A 15,489-nucleotide genomic window follows, 5' to 3' on the forward strand; every position below is an offset into this window, starting at 1 on the left:
TTCCGTCCAAAAAGAAGACTCACGTTTTGTGGTTGTAAATGGTACATGTTTCTGTGTAGAGTACAATGGTCAAAGACCATACATGAAAACTTAAAAAAAACAACTTTGTCCTCAAAAGCTAACCTCAAACATTATACAAATCATCCAAATATTCACTCAACTGATTTACATACTGTGTATCCTTTATATATACAATCAGACTCAACACAATCATTACTGAAATATATTCAACTTTGTTTGATCAGAAAATCAGTGCAAATGTGATTAAAATGTCTGTGTCTACAAAAAAGAAACTATTAACTAATTACCTTTTCAAAAGTAATTATATGGCAGTCAAATCGGAATAAAAATACAAAAAATCTTCAATTTCTCATAAATATACATATATAATAAACTTGAGACAATGAGATTTGGAAGGCACATACAACATGAATATTCATAAGATGCTAATTTACATTCAGTCATATAGATCTCTTTGCTACGAGATAATTTGAATATCTGTGTAATATCAGTGCAAACCACAGGCACCGTCCTCCAACAGGACGTGGGTGAATAGATCAACAGCAACTACAGACCGACTACTACTGGCACATTTCAACGTTGAAGATGTTACCGGGAAGGAAGACGTTTGTCTTTCAAACAACTCTTATGTGAACTTCTTCATGAACCTCAGTTTGAGATAGGCTATGATGAGGAATATGACGGTCATGACAGCCAGGGCTATGTGGTTCTCCCACAGGTCCCAGGTAGAGTGTCCTATCCCCAGGTAGTCCAGGTGCTGCTCCCCTGTGCACCTGAAAAAACATGGAGGACCAACCCCAGTGAACAGGCTGATAGGCACGTTACCACAGATACCACAGATAAGCTGCATTCGGAATCGCTCCCTATTCACTATATAGGGCGTCAGCCATTTTGTTTGTAGTGTCCGAATTCTCCACAGAATTTTGTGTTCCCTATATAGTCCACTATTTATTACCCACAATTCACCTTGATTTGCAGGGAACAGTGCATGTACCCTACATTTTCTCTGTTCCCTAGGTAGTTCACTACATGGTGAAACCTATATAGGGAATAGGGAGTAAGGGAACGAGGGAGCGATTCCAAACACAGCTATAGTGTGTTTTTCAGAACACTCACATGAGGGAGGGGGAACTACAACTCCCATGGTGCATTTATCTGAACACTCACGTGAGGCCGGCTGTGTTCATACTGCAGTTGGTCATGTCGGGAGCCATAGTTCTAGTCTGACTGGCGTGGTCCTCACAGAACTTCAGGCCCACAAACTCATTGACCTGCAGCGCCTGTTCACATTCACAGACATGCATGAGGTGATTATTGTTTATTGGTGAGTATGTGTGAGTATGTGCGCGAGTGTAGTGTGTGTGTGTGTGTGTGTGTCTCAGAGATCTGAACCTCAGAGATCCGAAAAGTCCAGTCAACCGAACCAGTGTAAAAAACGGAAATAGCTGTCTAATGAAATTAAGTGCGCACAGTGGGGACGTTCATTATGAATGTGCGCACAGTGGGGACGTTCATTTTTGATTTGACTACACTGTACTGTAGTCATTTGATTGCAATGACTACAGTTCAATGACTTTCTGATTGTTATAGAGGGTATTTATTAATTTATTCTGAGTGTAAACTAAATACATTTTCTACTTTGTAAATTTGGTGTTACTTTCAGAGTCACGAACATCTCAGAGATCCGAACCACCCTCATTCCCGATGGGTTGGGATCTGTGAGGTTCTACTATACTGTATACTGTATATATTTCTGTTTTATATTTCTACTCACGGTGAGGCCATAGCGAGGGATGCTGAGGTACTTCAGCCAGGCCAGCCAGTTCATGATACTGGGCAGGTTCACTAACAAACCTGAGAAGATCTGACACACAAACACAATCCACTAAGATCATACTTCCAGTCAGGATTTCATCATTATTTGACCTGGTTGAAATACCAGGGTTTCCTTTTTTCACCATTCATCTCTCTTTCTCCTTGCCTCTCTCCTCCTGCCCTCCCTCCCCTCAGTTCTCCTCCTCCCTCTCTCTCTCTCTCTCTCTCTCTCCCTCCCCCTCTCTCTCCCTCCCCCCTCTCTCTCTCTCTCCCTCCCCCCTCTCTCTCTCTCTCCCTCCCTCCCCCTCTCTCTCTCTCTCTCACCATCATAAAGACGAAGGAGATGGTCATGAAGATGTTGGCTACGGCCACCACGCTCTGGTCAGCAGAGATGGCCATGGTCATGGCGGTGGCCGTGTACGCCACCAGGGTCACCGTGAACGTGAAGATGTAGAAGGCGGCTGCCGTGGCTTTCAGCCCTGAGGACGGACGGACACACACACACACACACACACACACACACACACACACACACACACACACACACACACACACACACACACACACACACACACACACACACACACACACACACACACACACACACACAGGTAACAATACAGAAGCTGTATCCCTGCCAACTTCTCAACACTGGGAGTGTTGCCAGAACAGACTAATGGCGCCAAATGACTTTTTTGCTGAGTGAAATGTTATTATTAGACAGACAGACAGATAGATAAGTCTTTATTGTCCCCATGGGGGAAATGGTTTGCTGCATAAACTCCAGAAGGCAAAACATTACAAATGCATACTGTACGTTCACACAGATTCAGATAGACATAAACTCAGATAGCTCAGATAGACAAACTCAATAGCATTAGTCACTCTTGGCATAATATTTGTGCAGGCTTTTGTAAGTGTAATAGTGCTTGGGGTCAAATGGGGTTAGAAGCTCAAACAAGGGCTTTGGGGTCAGGTTAGGTTGCAAGGGGCTTCATGCGAGTGTCTTATGCTAGTGTCGTTCTTTATAAGATAACAGTCTCTTCTCCTTCTCCATGGAAGGGGCCAAGCAAGCGTCTGTCTCTCCAAGATAACAGTCCCTTTCTCACTCATGTTCCTGAATATGCTAATATGACTCTGAAGTTCATGTAAACCTACAACCTAAAACATTTTCCTGCTCAGCTTGGCCACCACACGACAATACCGTATTCCATTCCGTCTTACCAATCATGAAGTAGACGACGCAGCTGAAGATGATGGCGGGGATGGTCCGCAGGGTGATGATGTCAGACAGGATCTTGGACACGAAGTACACAGAGATGCGATAGTAGCCACTGATGTACTCATGCCTGTTCAATTAATCAACCAATCAGTCGATCAGCAAATCAATTAATCAACCAATCAGTCAATCAGCAAATCAACCAATCAACTAATCAACCAACCAACGAAATGAACAGTTCAGCCAAAAAGCCCTACAGTTGAAGAGGACAGACTAACTGCCAGATGGACTCTCAACCTAGGGCTTAGAATTAGTGTGTGTGTGTGTGTGTGTGTGTGTGTGTGTGTGTGTGTGTGTGTGTGTGTGTGTGTGTGTGTGAGACGTGACACGTACACAAACAGCTTCCGCTCACAGATGAAGAGCTCAGCAGCAGACAGCGTGCTGAAACACTGGTTAGTGGTGATGAAGAAGAGGGCTCCCATCCTGAAGAAGACACCAACAACAAGAGAAACATCTGCTCACACAGGCAGCCAGGTAAACATCTGCTCACACAGGCAGCCAGGTAAACATCTGCTCACACAGGCAGCCAGGTAAACATCTGCTCCCACAGGCAGCCAGGTAAACATCTGCTCCCACAGGCAGCCAGGTAAACATCTGCTCACACAGGCAGCCAGGTAAACATCTGCTCACACAGGCAGCCAGGTAAACATCTGCTGACACAGGCAGCCAGGTAAACATCTGCTCACACAGGCAGCCAGGTAAACATCTTCTCACACAGGCAGCCAGGTAAACATCTGCTCCCACAGGCAGCCAGGTAAACATCTGCTCACACAGGCAGCCAGGTAAACATCTGCTCACACAGGCAGCCAGGTAAACATCTGCTCACACAGGCAGCCAGGTAAAGGTGAGTCTTCTAAAGCCAACTGACAGTATGGGAACACGCACAATGGAAAAAGCGGTCAGGAAATATCTCACAAATTATTGGATTTTAGCGTGGATTGTCCCTTTAACCCGATAGCAAGAGAGTGAGAGAGCAAGAGAGAGAGTGAAAGAAAGAAAGAAAGAAAGAAAGAAAGAAAGAAAGAAAGAAAGAAAGAGATAGATAGAAAGAAAGAAAGAAAAATGACAAAACTTAACTTGGAACTAAAGGTATAAGCTACACAATGTGTGTGTACACACTCCTCGACCACACCCCCTACACACTGACATTGAAGTTAATGATATTATAAGTCCTCATATTCCACCTAGTCACCCATGAAGGGAGAAGAACGGAATGAGAGATGAAAAAAACAAGGTCGAAATTAACTTTAAATGTTCTGCGCGTGCTCCACTGGGCTTGTGGGCCCTGTAGATGCGGAAAGATTTTAACATGCTTGCTGAAATCAAGTGAATCAGTCATATTTTTGGTTTTCTAAAAAGTTGTTTTCTCCCTGTGACTGAATGCACCATTCACATCATGTCCTGAGAGATATGTGGCTTTGGTGAAATGTACCCACCCACCACTATCTGCTTCTGATAACTGACAGGTTGAATCTTGCAAACGTCAGTTTTAGAACTTCAGACGTTCCCAAATTGGCAGTCATGAAAAAAAGTTCTGCTTAAAACCCGTTTGGGCTGTTGTATGTGAACTCGGCTTTAGAGACCCAAAACCTACATGCACTCGCCTCAGAGTGAGTATGAAGGAAGATGACTGTCCCAAGTACATGGCGAGATTTAGAGTTTGAATAGTTCTATGTGTATAATGTTGTAGGGGTTGTGCGAAGAAAGAACGAAGAAATGATAGGGAACGAGATTAGCTGCTTTAGATAAAAATAGAAAAAAAGAAGAAAAAAAAGACAAAAGAAACAGGGGAAAAGCGTGCTCGTACAAAAGCCTACTTGTAAAAAGACATATATATAAAGACTGGACATATATATATATATATATATCACCTGAAAAGGCCCATGATACTGAAAATAAAACAATCATCGTTTTTTTCACGGGGGTTTGTGACATCACTCGCTCCCCTCACCTGTTCTGGATTCCGCTCTGGTCGTCTTTCGCCCCGAAGAAAATGGATCCCACGGTGAGCGCCAGGAAAATGGTGACCCCGAGCTGCAGGCCGACACACACAAGCGACAGACACGGGGGTTAGATACCGTACCGTGTATAATATTATATAACGTGACGTCTCCCGACATGGACGCCGGCAGCGGCGGACAGGGACGGCCCTCGGCGTCTGACGGCGTGTCGCCGCGGTCGGGGGGGAAGAGCTCAGTGGTGTGAGGGAGCGGGGTCCTGATCAAAGACCCCGGGGCCCTGGCTTTACCAGAGCCTAATCCCCCTCTGGTCTCAGAGGAGGGTCAGACTGAGGAGAGAAGGAGAGGGATGAGGCCTACCGAGATGTGGGGGGGGATATACGGAGAAAGAAGGATGACAGGGATGATAGAGAAAGAACGAGAGAGAGAAAGAGGGATGATGGGGGTGATAGAGAAAGAACAAGAGAGAGAAAGAGGGATGATGGGGTGATAGAGAAAGAACGAGAGAGAGAAAGAGAGAGGGGATAGCTTATATTTATAATATATATATACGAACGTCCTGGGTTCGATTCCCGCTTGGGGCAGTGCTGTCGGCGCTGTTCTCCCCGGGGTTGTCAGGTGTCAGGTGGGGTATTTGGGCCTTTCTGTGTGGCGTTTGCATGTTCTCCCTGTGTTCACTAGAGTTTCCTCCCAAGAACCTCAATATAAAAACAAGCAGGAGGACAGACCACTCTTCAGTCCTGTCCCTGACCAGGACTTGGACTGAGGACTTGGTCCCCGGGGCCACTGACGAGGCTGCCCACTGCTCCCGGCTGCCCCTGGACGAGGACAGCTCAGATGGGTCAAATGCAGAGGACACATTCCATCGGCGACCACTGAAGATGCATGTGTGTGTGTGTGTGTGTTGTGTGTACTGTTCCGCCGCTCACTCACGTGTGTTTGTGTGTTACTTGACGTGTGGCAAATAAAGACCTTATTTTTGTCCCTTCATGTTTACTTCAGGAACCAGCGGCAAACATTTCACTGTAGCAACATGATGCATGAGAAGATCAAAACCATGAATAAAACTTGGAACTTAGACGAGAGAGAGAATGGGAAAAAAGAGTGAAAGAGGGATGGCAAGAGAGGGAGGGAGAGGGAGAGAGAGAGAGAGAGAGAGAGAGAGAGAGAGAGAGAACGACATGCGTTCTAATCCTGAGGTTTTACAGCTCATGACAGGTCCGAGCGGGGCCATGGCGGTTCCCAGGGTGAGAGGATAAGCTAATAAGGTTCGGCCTCTTTCACCTCGTTCCCCCCCGGGCCTCGCGTCGGCCGGACAACGTGGGTCACGGGCGCCGCCATGTGACTCGCCGGGGGGGGGGGATGGGGGGGGGGGCATCGGGCTCAGGCCAGATATGATATCAGTTCAGATCTCGGCCCAAAGAGGCGAGACCAGGGTCACAGCAGTCAGCAAAGCTGATTATAAACCTGACCCCTCCCTCCACCCCCACCCCTCGCATTTGGGTGGGATTAGCCGTTAAGGGACTTCTGACGACCTCTCTGTCGCCATGGGGCGGCTAATGAGGGTGTTAGGTACCCCCCTGCCCCCCCCCTCCCCACCAACCCCCCCCAAGTGGATTGGTTGGTCTGAAGGAATGAGAAAGAGAGAGGCTCGCAATTAGAACTCATATTATTCTCAAGTCACTAGTTGGGGAGGAAGGGGGGGGGGGTAAGTCATGTCATAAGGCTGTCAGGGATAAGAGCGTTAATGAGCGTTTCCCTCCCGCGGCTGGTTCTCCGAGCTCAGGGATGTTTGGAAGGTGTTTGATTGATATTGGTTCAACACGCTTTAAAGAGTTTAACCAACACATTAACGGCCACGCTGCTGGGTGACTTGAGATCTGGAGCGGGGCCTCGGTCACCGTCGGCGACCACCGACGGAGCGAGTCTCTCTCTCTCTCTCTGTCGTTCAGTCTGTGGTGAAGTCTACACAGAAGTCCCCCTGTATAGACTTCAAATTATTTATTACTTACTTCCCTCAAACTCACATTAAAGCTTCTCTTGAAATATGTGTGTGTGTGTGTAGGTGTGTGTGTGTGTGTGTGTGTGTATGTGTGTGTGTGCCCATGAGGAGGGGGTACGCGCTCTCCTAAACCGACCTGAGCCACGGAGGTCTGTGGGTTCAACATGAGGTTCCGGAAGGTTCTCTTGAGGACCCAGCGGAGCTGGTGGAAGAAGGAGCTGTTGTAGGTGATGATTCTGGGCTTGGGCTGGCAGGTGTAGTCCTTCCCCTGGGCGATACGGTCCAGCTCCGCCTGGGTGTCCCTGGAGTACGAGCAGCTCCTGTACTCCTCGACCAGACGCTCCTCCACGTTCTGCCGGGAGAAGCTCAGCTCGTCGAACTCGATCTCTGACCAGGGAGAAGAGGAGAACGCGCAAGACGTTGGGATCAGTTGAAGAGGAAGGCGTAATGTTGATCACGGAACATGGAAAGCGCCCAAAATCAAATCACATTACATACTAATTGTAAAGACCTGGGAATGTTTAATCGGTTATGTGTGCAGGCAAATGGTGTGTGTGTGTCTGTGTGTGTGTGTTACCCTCTGAGCTCTGCATCTTGTTCATGGCGTTGCCAGTTGCGTCTCCATTGAGAATGTCAAGGAAGAAGTCCGCTGGGTTGTTGTGGTCCTCACAGGCGTAGCCTGAAGTACGGTAACGGAACATGCAAATAAAACTCCTTAAAAGGACAGAACATGCATCTATACTAAAAGTGAAAGCTCGTCGTTTTCTCTTGTCCTCCATTGGCCCAGGTCTACTCAGCATAGGACGTCGTGAAATAATTCAAGTAAAGTTTCGTAAAGTCAAGCTGAAAAAGGTTACCTATGTTGGCGAAGTAGTCCAGTGCATTCTGGGCCGGCCCGTGGTACACCTGCTTGCCACTGACCAGAAGGGTGAGGGTGTCGAACAGCCGGTAGATGGAGTAACGCGGTTGGTGGATGGACATGATGATGGTGCGTCCGTGACTGGCCATTCTGAAGGAGGAAGTAGACAATGAAAAAGACCAGCAGTAGCCGGACAGGGGAAGAAAACGAAACGTCACATGAGTTGTCTGGTACAATATGCTTTTGCCAAGATGTTTGGTAGCTAGCAAGCCAGCTGTTCTTGCAACCTTTGCTAACGCTAGCTGGCAGACAAACTCAGCCACTTCAACAGCACATGACACAGGAAAGGCCTCGCTACCTACTTCCCAGCGGACTTTAAATTCTGTAGAGATGCCACTAATGACAAGTTCCAAATAGCATCCATCTCATCAGATCTGCTGACCATCTCTAATATCTAATGATGCATCCCATGACTTCTGAGGAATTATCCTTGGAGACAGAACTTTTGCCAGAGAGATGGCACCAATCATCCAGTCAGGCAATTTCTGGAGGCGCATCAGTTCCAAGCTGCCCTTCACCCTCCTCAAGCTACTCACATAAAGGCAAGATGCCTGGACCAGATATACATAAGATTCACCTCTCCAGACATACAGTGTACAACCACTCAAAATGTGCTATTACTCAGACCACGAACCAGTTTCAATTACACTTCAATTAGACCGTCAGACACTGTAGGTGAGAGAGAAGTCCCTTATACTACGTGTGTAGTGTTGCTTTGTCTGATCAAGTGAACCTCTGCAGCACTGACGTGTATTTATGACTGATCAGCTTCGTGATATGAGACAGGGGATCTCACTATGGGGTGATTTGATGTTAAGCCAAACTGTCAGACAGGTGCGTAGTCCCCTGTAGTGGGTGGGTTAGGGTCAGGGGTAATAGGGGTCCCCCGGGGTGGGTCTGGGTTGGGGTTAAGGGACCCGGTCAGTAGCTGGCTGGGGCTAGGAGACCGGGTGGGGTTAGACCTAATCCAGGATGGGTTGGGAGTGGGTTCTACTCATTTGAACCAAACATCTGATAGTGTGTCTATAATCAAAGGGTGAAGAGGTGGGGTGGGAATACATGCATGCTGTGTTGCCTCCCTCTCTCCTCCCTAGTGTCTCTCCAGCTGCTATTCTCTCTCTCTCAGCCTGTCTCTCCAGCCCAATCCCACCTCCACTACTGTGGAAGTCAAGCACAAAATCACAGCTATATCTGAGAGGTGCCCACAAGACAGTAAGTGAAACCATTTGCCTCAGATCAATTATTGGATTATCTCAATTTCTCACACTAATTGATTAAATTTACCAATATTAGTTTCTTGTGTAGATGATTGATGATGGATTGGCTGAGGAGGACATGTGGAAGGGCAGAAAGCCCAACATTAGGTGATTAATATGCCATCAACTGCACCTTTTATAAATCATACAGTTCTCACACACACATGTTGGTACTAGCCACCATATGAACACACACATTCCACAACCCCACCTTTTATTAACATAAAGCTCACACACACACACACACACACACACACACACACACACACAGACACACACACACACACACACACACACACACACACACACGCACACACACGTGTAGGTACTACCCAGCATATGAACACATACATCCCACATGAATGCAGAACTACTCAGTTGGCAAAATGTCTCCTCACTTTTTACCCCATTTGTGGTGTCTTAATTCCTAGGACAATGTAGACCTGTCAACACTGCAAACCAATCCTGAAGATTTTGTCCAGATGTAGTCTACAAAACAATACTGTCTATATGTATATACTTATAAAAAAAAAAAAAAAACTTCTATGCACCTTTACATGTGCATTACACGCCTCTCTTCATTCCAAAGATGGTCACAAGCACTGGCCAGTCCTGAGTTCACATGTGCAAAATTACAACATATTTCTACTTTTACTCTGTGTGTCTGCATGTTAAATGAAGTATTTAGGAAAAGTTTGAGTCATGAGTTGTATATTACCTATTTCTGTTAAGTGCTATGTTTACAGTTGTTCTGATATTATACGATTGGGCTTTCAGGTCTGCCTACACGTAGCTCATCTAAGAACCATGTTACTTACAATTTATTTCTAAGGGCAAATGAATGAAGCTGTACTTTCATATGTTCATATGAATATAACATTAACATCATATATATAGTAAAAGCAGCCCTATTAACACTTAGCTATTAACAAACAACAATGCTACCTGCTGACTCAATCAAGTGTCCAGATAAGCCACTGTGTCTTGGTCTACTTACTTCACCACATAAAGGGAAGTGCACAGGGCAGAAACAGAAGTTGAACCAACAGCAGCAAAATAGCGAACGTTACAGGAATCATCAGTGTAACTGCTTTAGCCACCAACAGCTACCGTTAATGTTATGAAAGCTGCTGCTAGTTGTGAGCTCATGACCTAACTGGCTATCACGGTCTTATTGTGCTGGATTAGCATTGGAAGCATTGGAACTAATGTCCAGGTGACAAGACCTATCTTCATTTATCAGACATTATTTCATGTCATTTCAGTTCACAGCTATTTCTGTGGCATGACTAGCTGATTCCCTCCTACTAACCAGTCCTGAAGAGAAACAAGCCAGCCCCGCCCAAAGCCAGGCTTGACCTGGCCTGGTTAAATGAGCAGATAGTTTCTTTCTCATCTTTTTCACCAATGATTAGTACCTCTGTTTTGTTTTGAGGAAATTATGTGACATCCAAACATTTATATCCGTAATACACACTATATTTCTGTAACACCCAGTAATTACAAATCGATTGACTGCCTTAGTCAATCGAGATGTAATTACTGGGTGTTACAGAAATATAGAGTGTACTACGGATATAAATGTATGGATCTAAGTGGTAGCATGTATATGCTACCCCTATACATGGGGGGGATCTAAGGGGTAGCATGTATAGGCTGAAAAGTAAGGGCCCTAGGATGGATCCTTGAGGCATCTTACAGGTCATACAAATCTTTTTTGAGGTGTGGTCAACGAGGGCAATGAAAAAATTCCAGACCAGTTAGATGGGTCCTAAACCAACCAAGAAGAATGAGAGACCTCTACTAATGAAAGGTGAAATGGGGAACGGACCCGTACCGTTTGAGCAGCAGCACGACAGAGTTGGCGGTGCTGGCGTCCAGCCCGGTGGTGGGCTCGTCCAGGAAGAGGACGGACGGGTCGATGATCAGCTCCATGCCGATGTTGGTCCTCTTCCTCTCCCCTCCGGAGATACCCCGGATCATCTGGGTGCCCACCTGGGACGGAGGCACACACGAGCGCAAACACACACACACACACACACACACACACACACACACACACACACACACACACACACACACACACAAAAATGATGGACCATATGAATAGTGAACACAAACAAGCTGGTTCCTGGTAGGAACTTTTATTTCCGACTAGAACCTTTATTTGACAAAGTGGATTTTCAAGGAACCTCAAAGGGCCTCGACGGATCCTCACACAGGAACGACAGAACCTTGAAGGTTCTCGGGTGGCAGCTTTTAGTTCCTGACCTTGGAGTCGGCCACCTTGGTGAGGCCCAGCTCCTTGATCAGGTGGTTGACGCGCGCCTCCTTCTCCCTCTGGGACACGGAGCTGGGAAGACGCAGAGCCGCCGAGAACCGTAGGTTCTCCCTCACCGTCAGGGTCCCCATCACCACGTCGTCCTGGGGTCAGAGGTCAGGGGTCAAAAGTTAAGGGGCGTCACAGTCTGACCTGGGTTCAACGCCTGATGGTATTAGAAAATATTTGTTTTTTGTTTGTTTGGTTTTACTCCCAAATTTGGGTTTTGGGTGTTCTGTTGGTTTCACTGTAGTGAGAAGAACTAATCAAGCGCACCTGAAATGTCTGTTGAATGTCAATACCTGAACCACATAGCCAGAGAGACACTTGAAGTTGGGCGGCTGGGGCGCCCCGTCTATCAGAACCTCTCCTAAGAGACCTGCCGGGTCCTTCCTGGCTGCCAGGATGTCCAGGAACCTGAACACAGCGTTAGGACTATGTAAACATAATCAACATTTAACAACATAGTAGGACGATGTTACTAAAACTATCTGTTATTTTGGGAGGATCCAAGGGGATATAATTACGAGGACTTTCCGCTCCCCGTGGGTCCCAGGATGGCATTCAGACCAGGTCTCAGAATCCCACTGCAAAACAAGAAAAACAAGAAAAGAATACAATAAAACATGTATAATATCTTTTACAGGAGTATGTGAAAATGTCTTCTAGAGACACCATGTAAAATATATGATATATATTTACTTATATTCATCTAAATGCTGCAAACATATTTCACACATGACACGCGTCTGGTTTGAGCGGTTGGGTTTATCCGATCAAAGCAAAGCTTGAGGTTTAGTTAGGGTTTAGTCAGGGTTAGCACCAAGAGTTAACACCAGGAAAGCGGCACTTTGTCCAAGGTTGCTTAAATGTGATTATGAATCGTTATAATCCAGCTTTTCCACCAGTGAGCCTATTGAACACTCTTAGAGGTTTAAGTCTGCAGTGTTGAACAAAACCTATGTTTAAATCCCTTGTATGACACATAGGAAGTGCTCAGGGTTGGTCATTGCCCACCCAAAATTACAGTTTGAGTGTTGACCGATGTGTTGATTATGTCTTGTCATGTAAAATCAGTATGTTATGTAAAAACATTTCATTGCAATAAATCAACATCAAAACTGGCCAGACTGTCCAAACAGCTAAGCGTGCATACAGAGGAGTTAGTAACATGATGGAGAGGCCAGAGAGAATGCAAGTTTGTTTCACTAATTGTCAATTAAGACACTGACAAATAAACGGAAAGAAACGCACAGATCTTCAGCAATACAAAAAACAAACAGAGAAAAAAATCTAATACTTTAGATCAGGAAGTGCAAAGCATAAACAATATAAAAACAAAATAACAAAATAAAATAAATCAAATGTGAAATGTTGATACAGTTACACAATGGTATAATTTTGTATTGTTTTTTTAAAAAGGCGCTCAATATGAGTCTCGTCCACCGAGCGTCACATGAGGGTGTTTAATTCGTTTCCCCGGCTACTCTGGTCCAAAGTATATCAAGGAGATTATACGCAAGAACCCATGCTTAATATCATATAATTAACACCCCCTCAGGGAGGGGCGAGGAGGGGGTGGCCCTGGAACTGTGTGTGTGTGTGTGTGAAATACCGACATTACTCCATGGGAAACGTCAGCTGTCGTTAAAGCCGTCGGACAAAAGGCGGGTCTAAATGCCGAAGAGATCGAACCTTAAAAAGTTTTCAAATGTACTCTACCGGCGTATCGTGAATCAAGCGCACCCCCCGGCACAGCGTTTGCATGTTTGAACCAGGTGAGCTAATGTTTAGCACGCTTGGATCAGCTAACGTTTAGCACGCTTGGATCAGCTAACGTTTAGCACGCTTGGATCAGCTAACGTTTAGCACGCTTGGATCAGCTAACGTTTAGCACGCTTGGATCAGCTAACGTTTAGCACGCTTGGATCAGGGGTTTCTCTTCCCGTGTCTTGTGATTTTCACACACCGATGTGTTTGTTTGTCTTTGTTGTCCGAGGTGTCTATGGGGTGTCTGAGGTGTCTATCGGGTGTCCGAGGTGTCAATGGGGTGTCCGAGTGTCTATGGAGGGGGGGGGGGGGGGGTATAACGCAAACCTATACATGTGGAGACGGTGAAGTGAACAATTGACGAATACCTACTCTTTTATGATCATATAGTAAATGTTAAATTAAATTAAATTAAAAAAAATACTTAACACACACACACACACAAACATACGCAGGCACACTTGCAAATAAAACACATGTAAGCACTCTCTCTCTCCCTCTCTCTCCACAACGTCAGAGACAGCAAATTTCCACCCTCAAATTGAATCAAATCCTTCAATAACACTGCAGCCTTTCCCTAATATGATAAAACAAGCCTAAATCCTCCAGGGTAAGAAGGTTACTTCCGAGGGCATGAACTCCACTCTAGAACAAATATAATCTGAGAATATAATTTTAGAGATCAAAGACAATGGTGTGTGTGCAACTCTATTCATCTTAACTAGAATTTGTGTGTGTGTGTGTGTATGGCATGCAATCTGACATACATGGTATATCCGTGCAGAGAGTGTGTGTGTAGGTGCATGTGTACATACAGTACAGTATATCCTATGGTGTGTGTGTGTGTGTGTGTGTCTCACTTGAGGTCCATCAGTATCTCCCTGGTAGTGACCTTCCTCTTGCAGAGCGGCCCGCTCTTCAGCTCCACCGTGTAGTGGATGTCATGGAAGCTGACCGTCGCGCCCCTCGGCTGCTTCAGCTGCTCCATGGCGGGGATGTCCTTCGACCCCTGCCTCCCGTTAGTGCTCAGGTCATCCGTCATGGGGATGTTGATGTGATTGGCTCTGTCCATTGTCCGTCGACCTATCAGGTATCAGATGGGGGACGGGGGTCCAGAAGAACAGTGAACATGAGCATTGTATAAATAAAATGATGTCCATCTATAGAGAAATGACAACATTGGCCACGTTGTTCACCATCTGTATTTCTGAGCACATTGAATTCCCCTGCTTCCATGTTCTTTAGGAACATGATGTAATGGGTTCCTGTAAAATGGGGTTAACCATTCCTAATATCACCAAGTCCGCATGACTGGGATAATTTAGACCAGATTTAAAACAATTAGGCCTACTGGACAGTAACACACGCACACACACACACACACACACACACACACACACACACACACACACACACACACACACACACACACACACACACACACACACACACCAGCTGCAACATGGGTTTATCCGTCAGCAGGTCCGCATGACTCCACGCACCACTCCTTCTGGTCTACAGGTAGCCCAGCCTACGTCAACTGATGCTGAAATGTTGTGTCCGTCTGCACGATGACAGATTCACTTGCACGAGTTATGGTGAAATCGTGACTGAATACCATATATTTAGGTTCAATAGTCTACGCGATGACGTAGTGACAACTCAATAAAAGAATGAGTGAAAAGTGTTACCTTACGTTAACACTGCGTGCAAAAAAGATAATCTAGCTATCTCCGTGGTTCGGCAACGGTTCGGCACATCCTATCCATCATAAATTATTAATGTCCTATAGGCTATGCGAACAATAACATAAGGCTACTGCTGCGGTTCGATTCATAAAATCAATTTATAAAGTCAAATCAAGATATAAAAAAGATCAGACCAAAAATAATTCACTTCAATAAAGCGAAACAAACCCACAAGAGAGCAGTAGGCTACCCTATCCGATGCGTGGATGGCTATGTGGACATTTCACCTAATCTATCAATTTCTGCTCGTTGGCAGCTCATCCACCTGATTAAATGTCACAATTTACAATGACTTTCCGTTGTAATACTGCTGTAAATACCATATATACCAGTCCACTCACCCGACCTAACAAACTTCGAGACTGCTCCGGTCGGCGGATGCTGTGTTCTCCGTCTCCGAG

General features: G+C 45.7%; 1 protein-coding gene across 1 annotated transcript; it reads right to left on the reverse strand.

Annotated features, from left to right (window-relative positions):
- Window positions 1-289: 289 nt before the first annotated feature.
- On the reverse strand, window positions 290-15,467 carry abcg2d (ATP binding cassette subfamily G member 2 (JR blood group)). Its single transcript, XM_084454604.1, has 16 exons — window positions 15,430-15,467; window positions 14,201-14,423; window positions 12,098-12,157; window positions 11,873-11,987; window positions 11,522-11,674; window positions 11,088-11,245; window positions 7,933-8,084; window positions 7,653-7,754; window positions 7,212-7,462; window positions 5,067-5,149; window positions 3,449-3,538; window positions 3,061-3,185; window positions 2,161-2,315; window positions 1,796-1,885; window positions 1,189-1,301; window positions 290-794 (listed from the first exon to the last, which is right to left on the reverse strand). Exons 2-16 carry the CDS (start codon window positions 14,410-14,412, stop codon window positions 647-649), a joined length of 2,007 nt encoding a protein of 668 aa, XP_084310730.1. The 5' UTR covers window positions 14,413-14,423; window positions 15,430-15,467; the 3' UTR covers window positions 290-646.
- Window positions 15,468-15,489: the final 22 nt, after the last annotated feature.

The sequence above is a fragment of the Borostomias antarcticus genome, assembly GCF_949987555.1.
Source record: "Borostomias antarcticus genome assembly, chromosome: 20".
In the NCBI taxonomy this organism is placed as follows: domain Eukaryota; kingdom Metazoa; phylum Chordata; class Actinopteri; order Stomiiformes; family Stomiidae; genus Borostomias; species Borostomias antarcticus.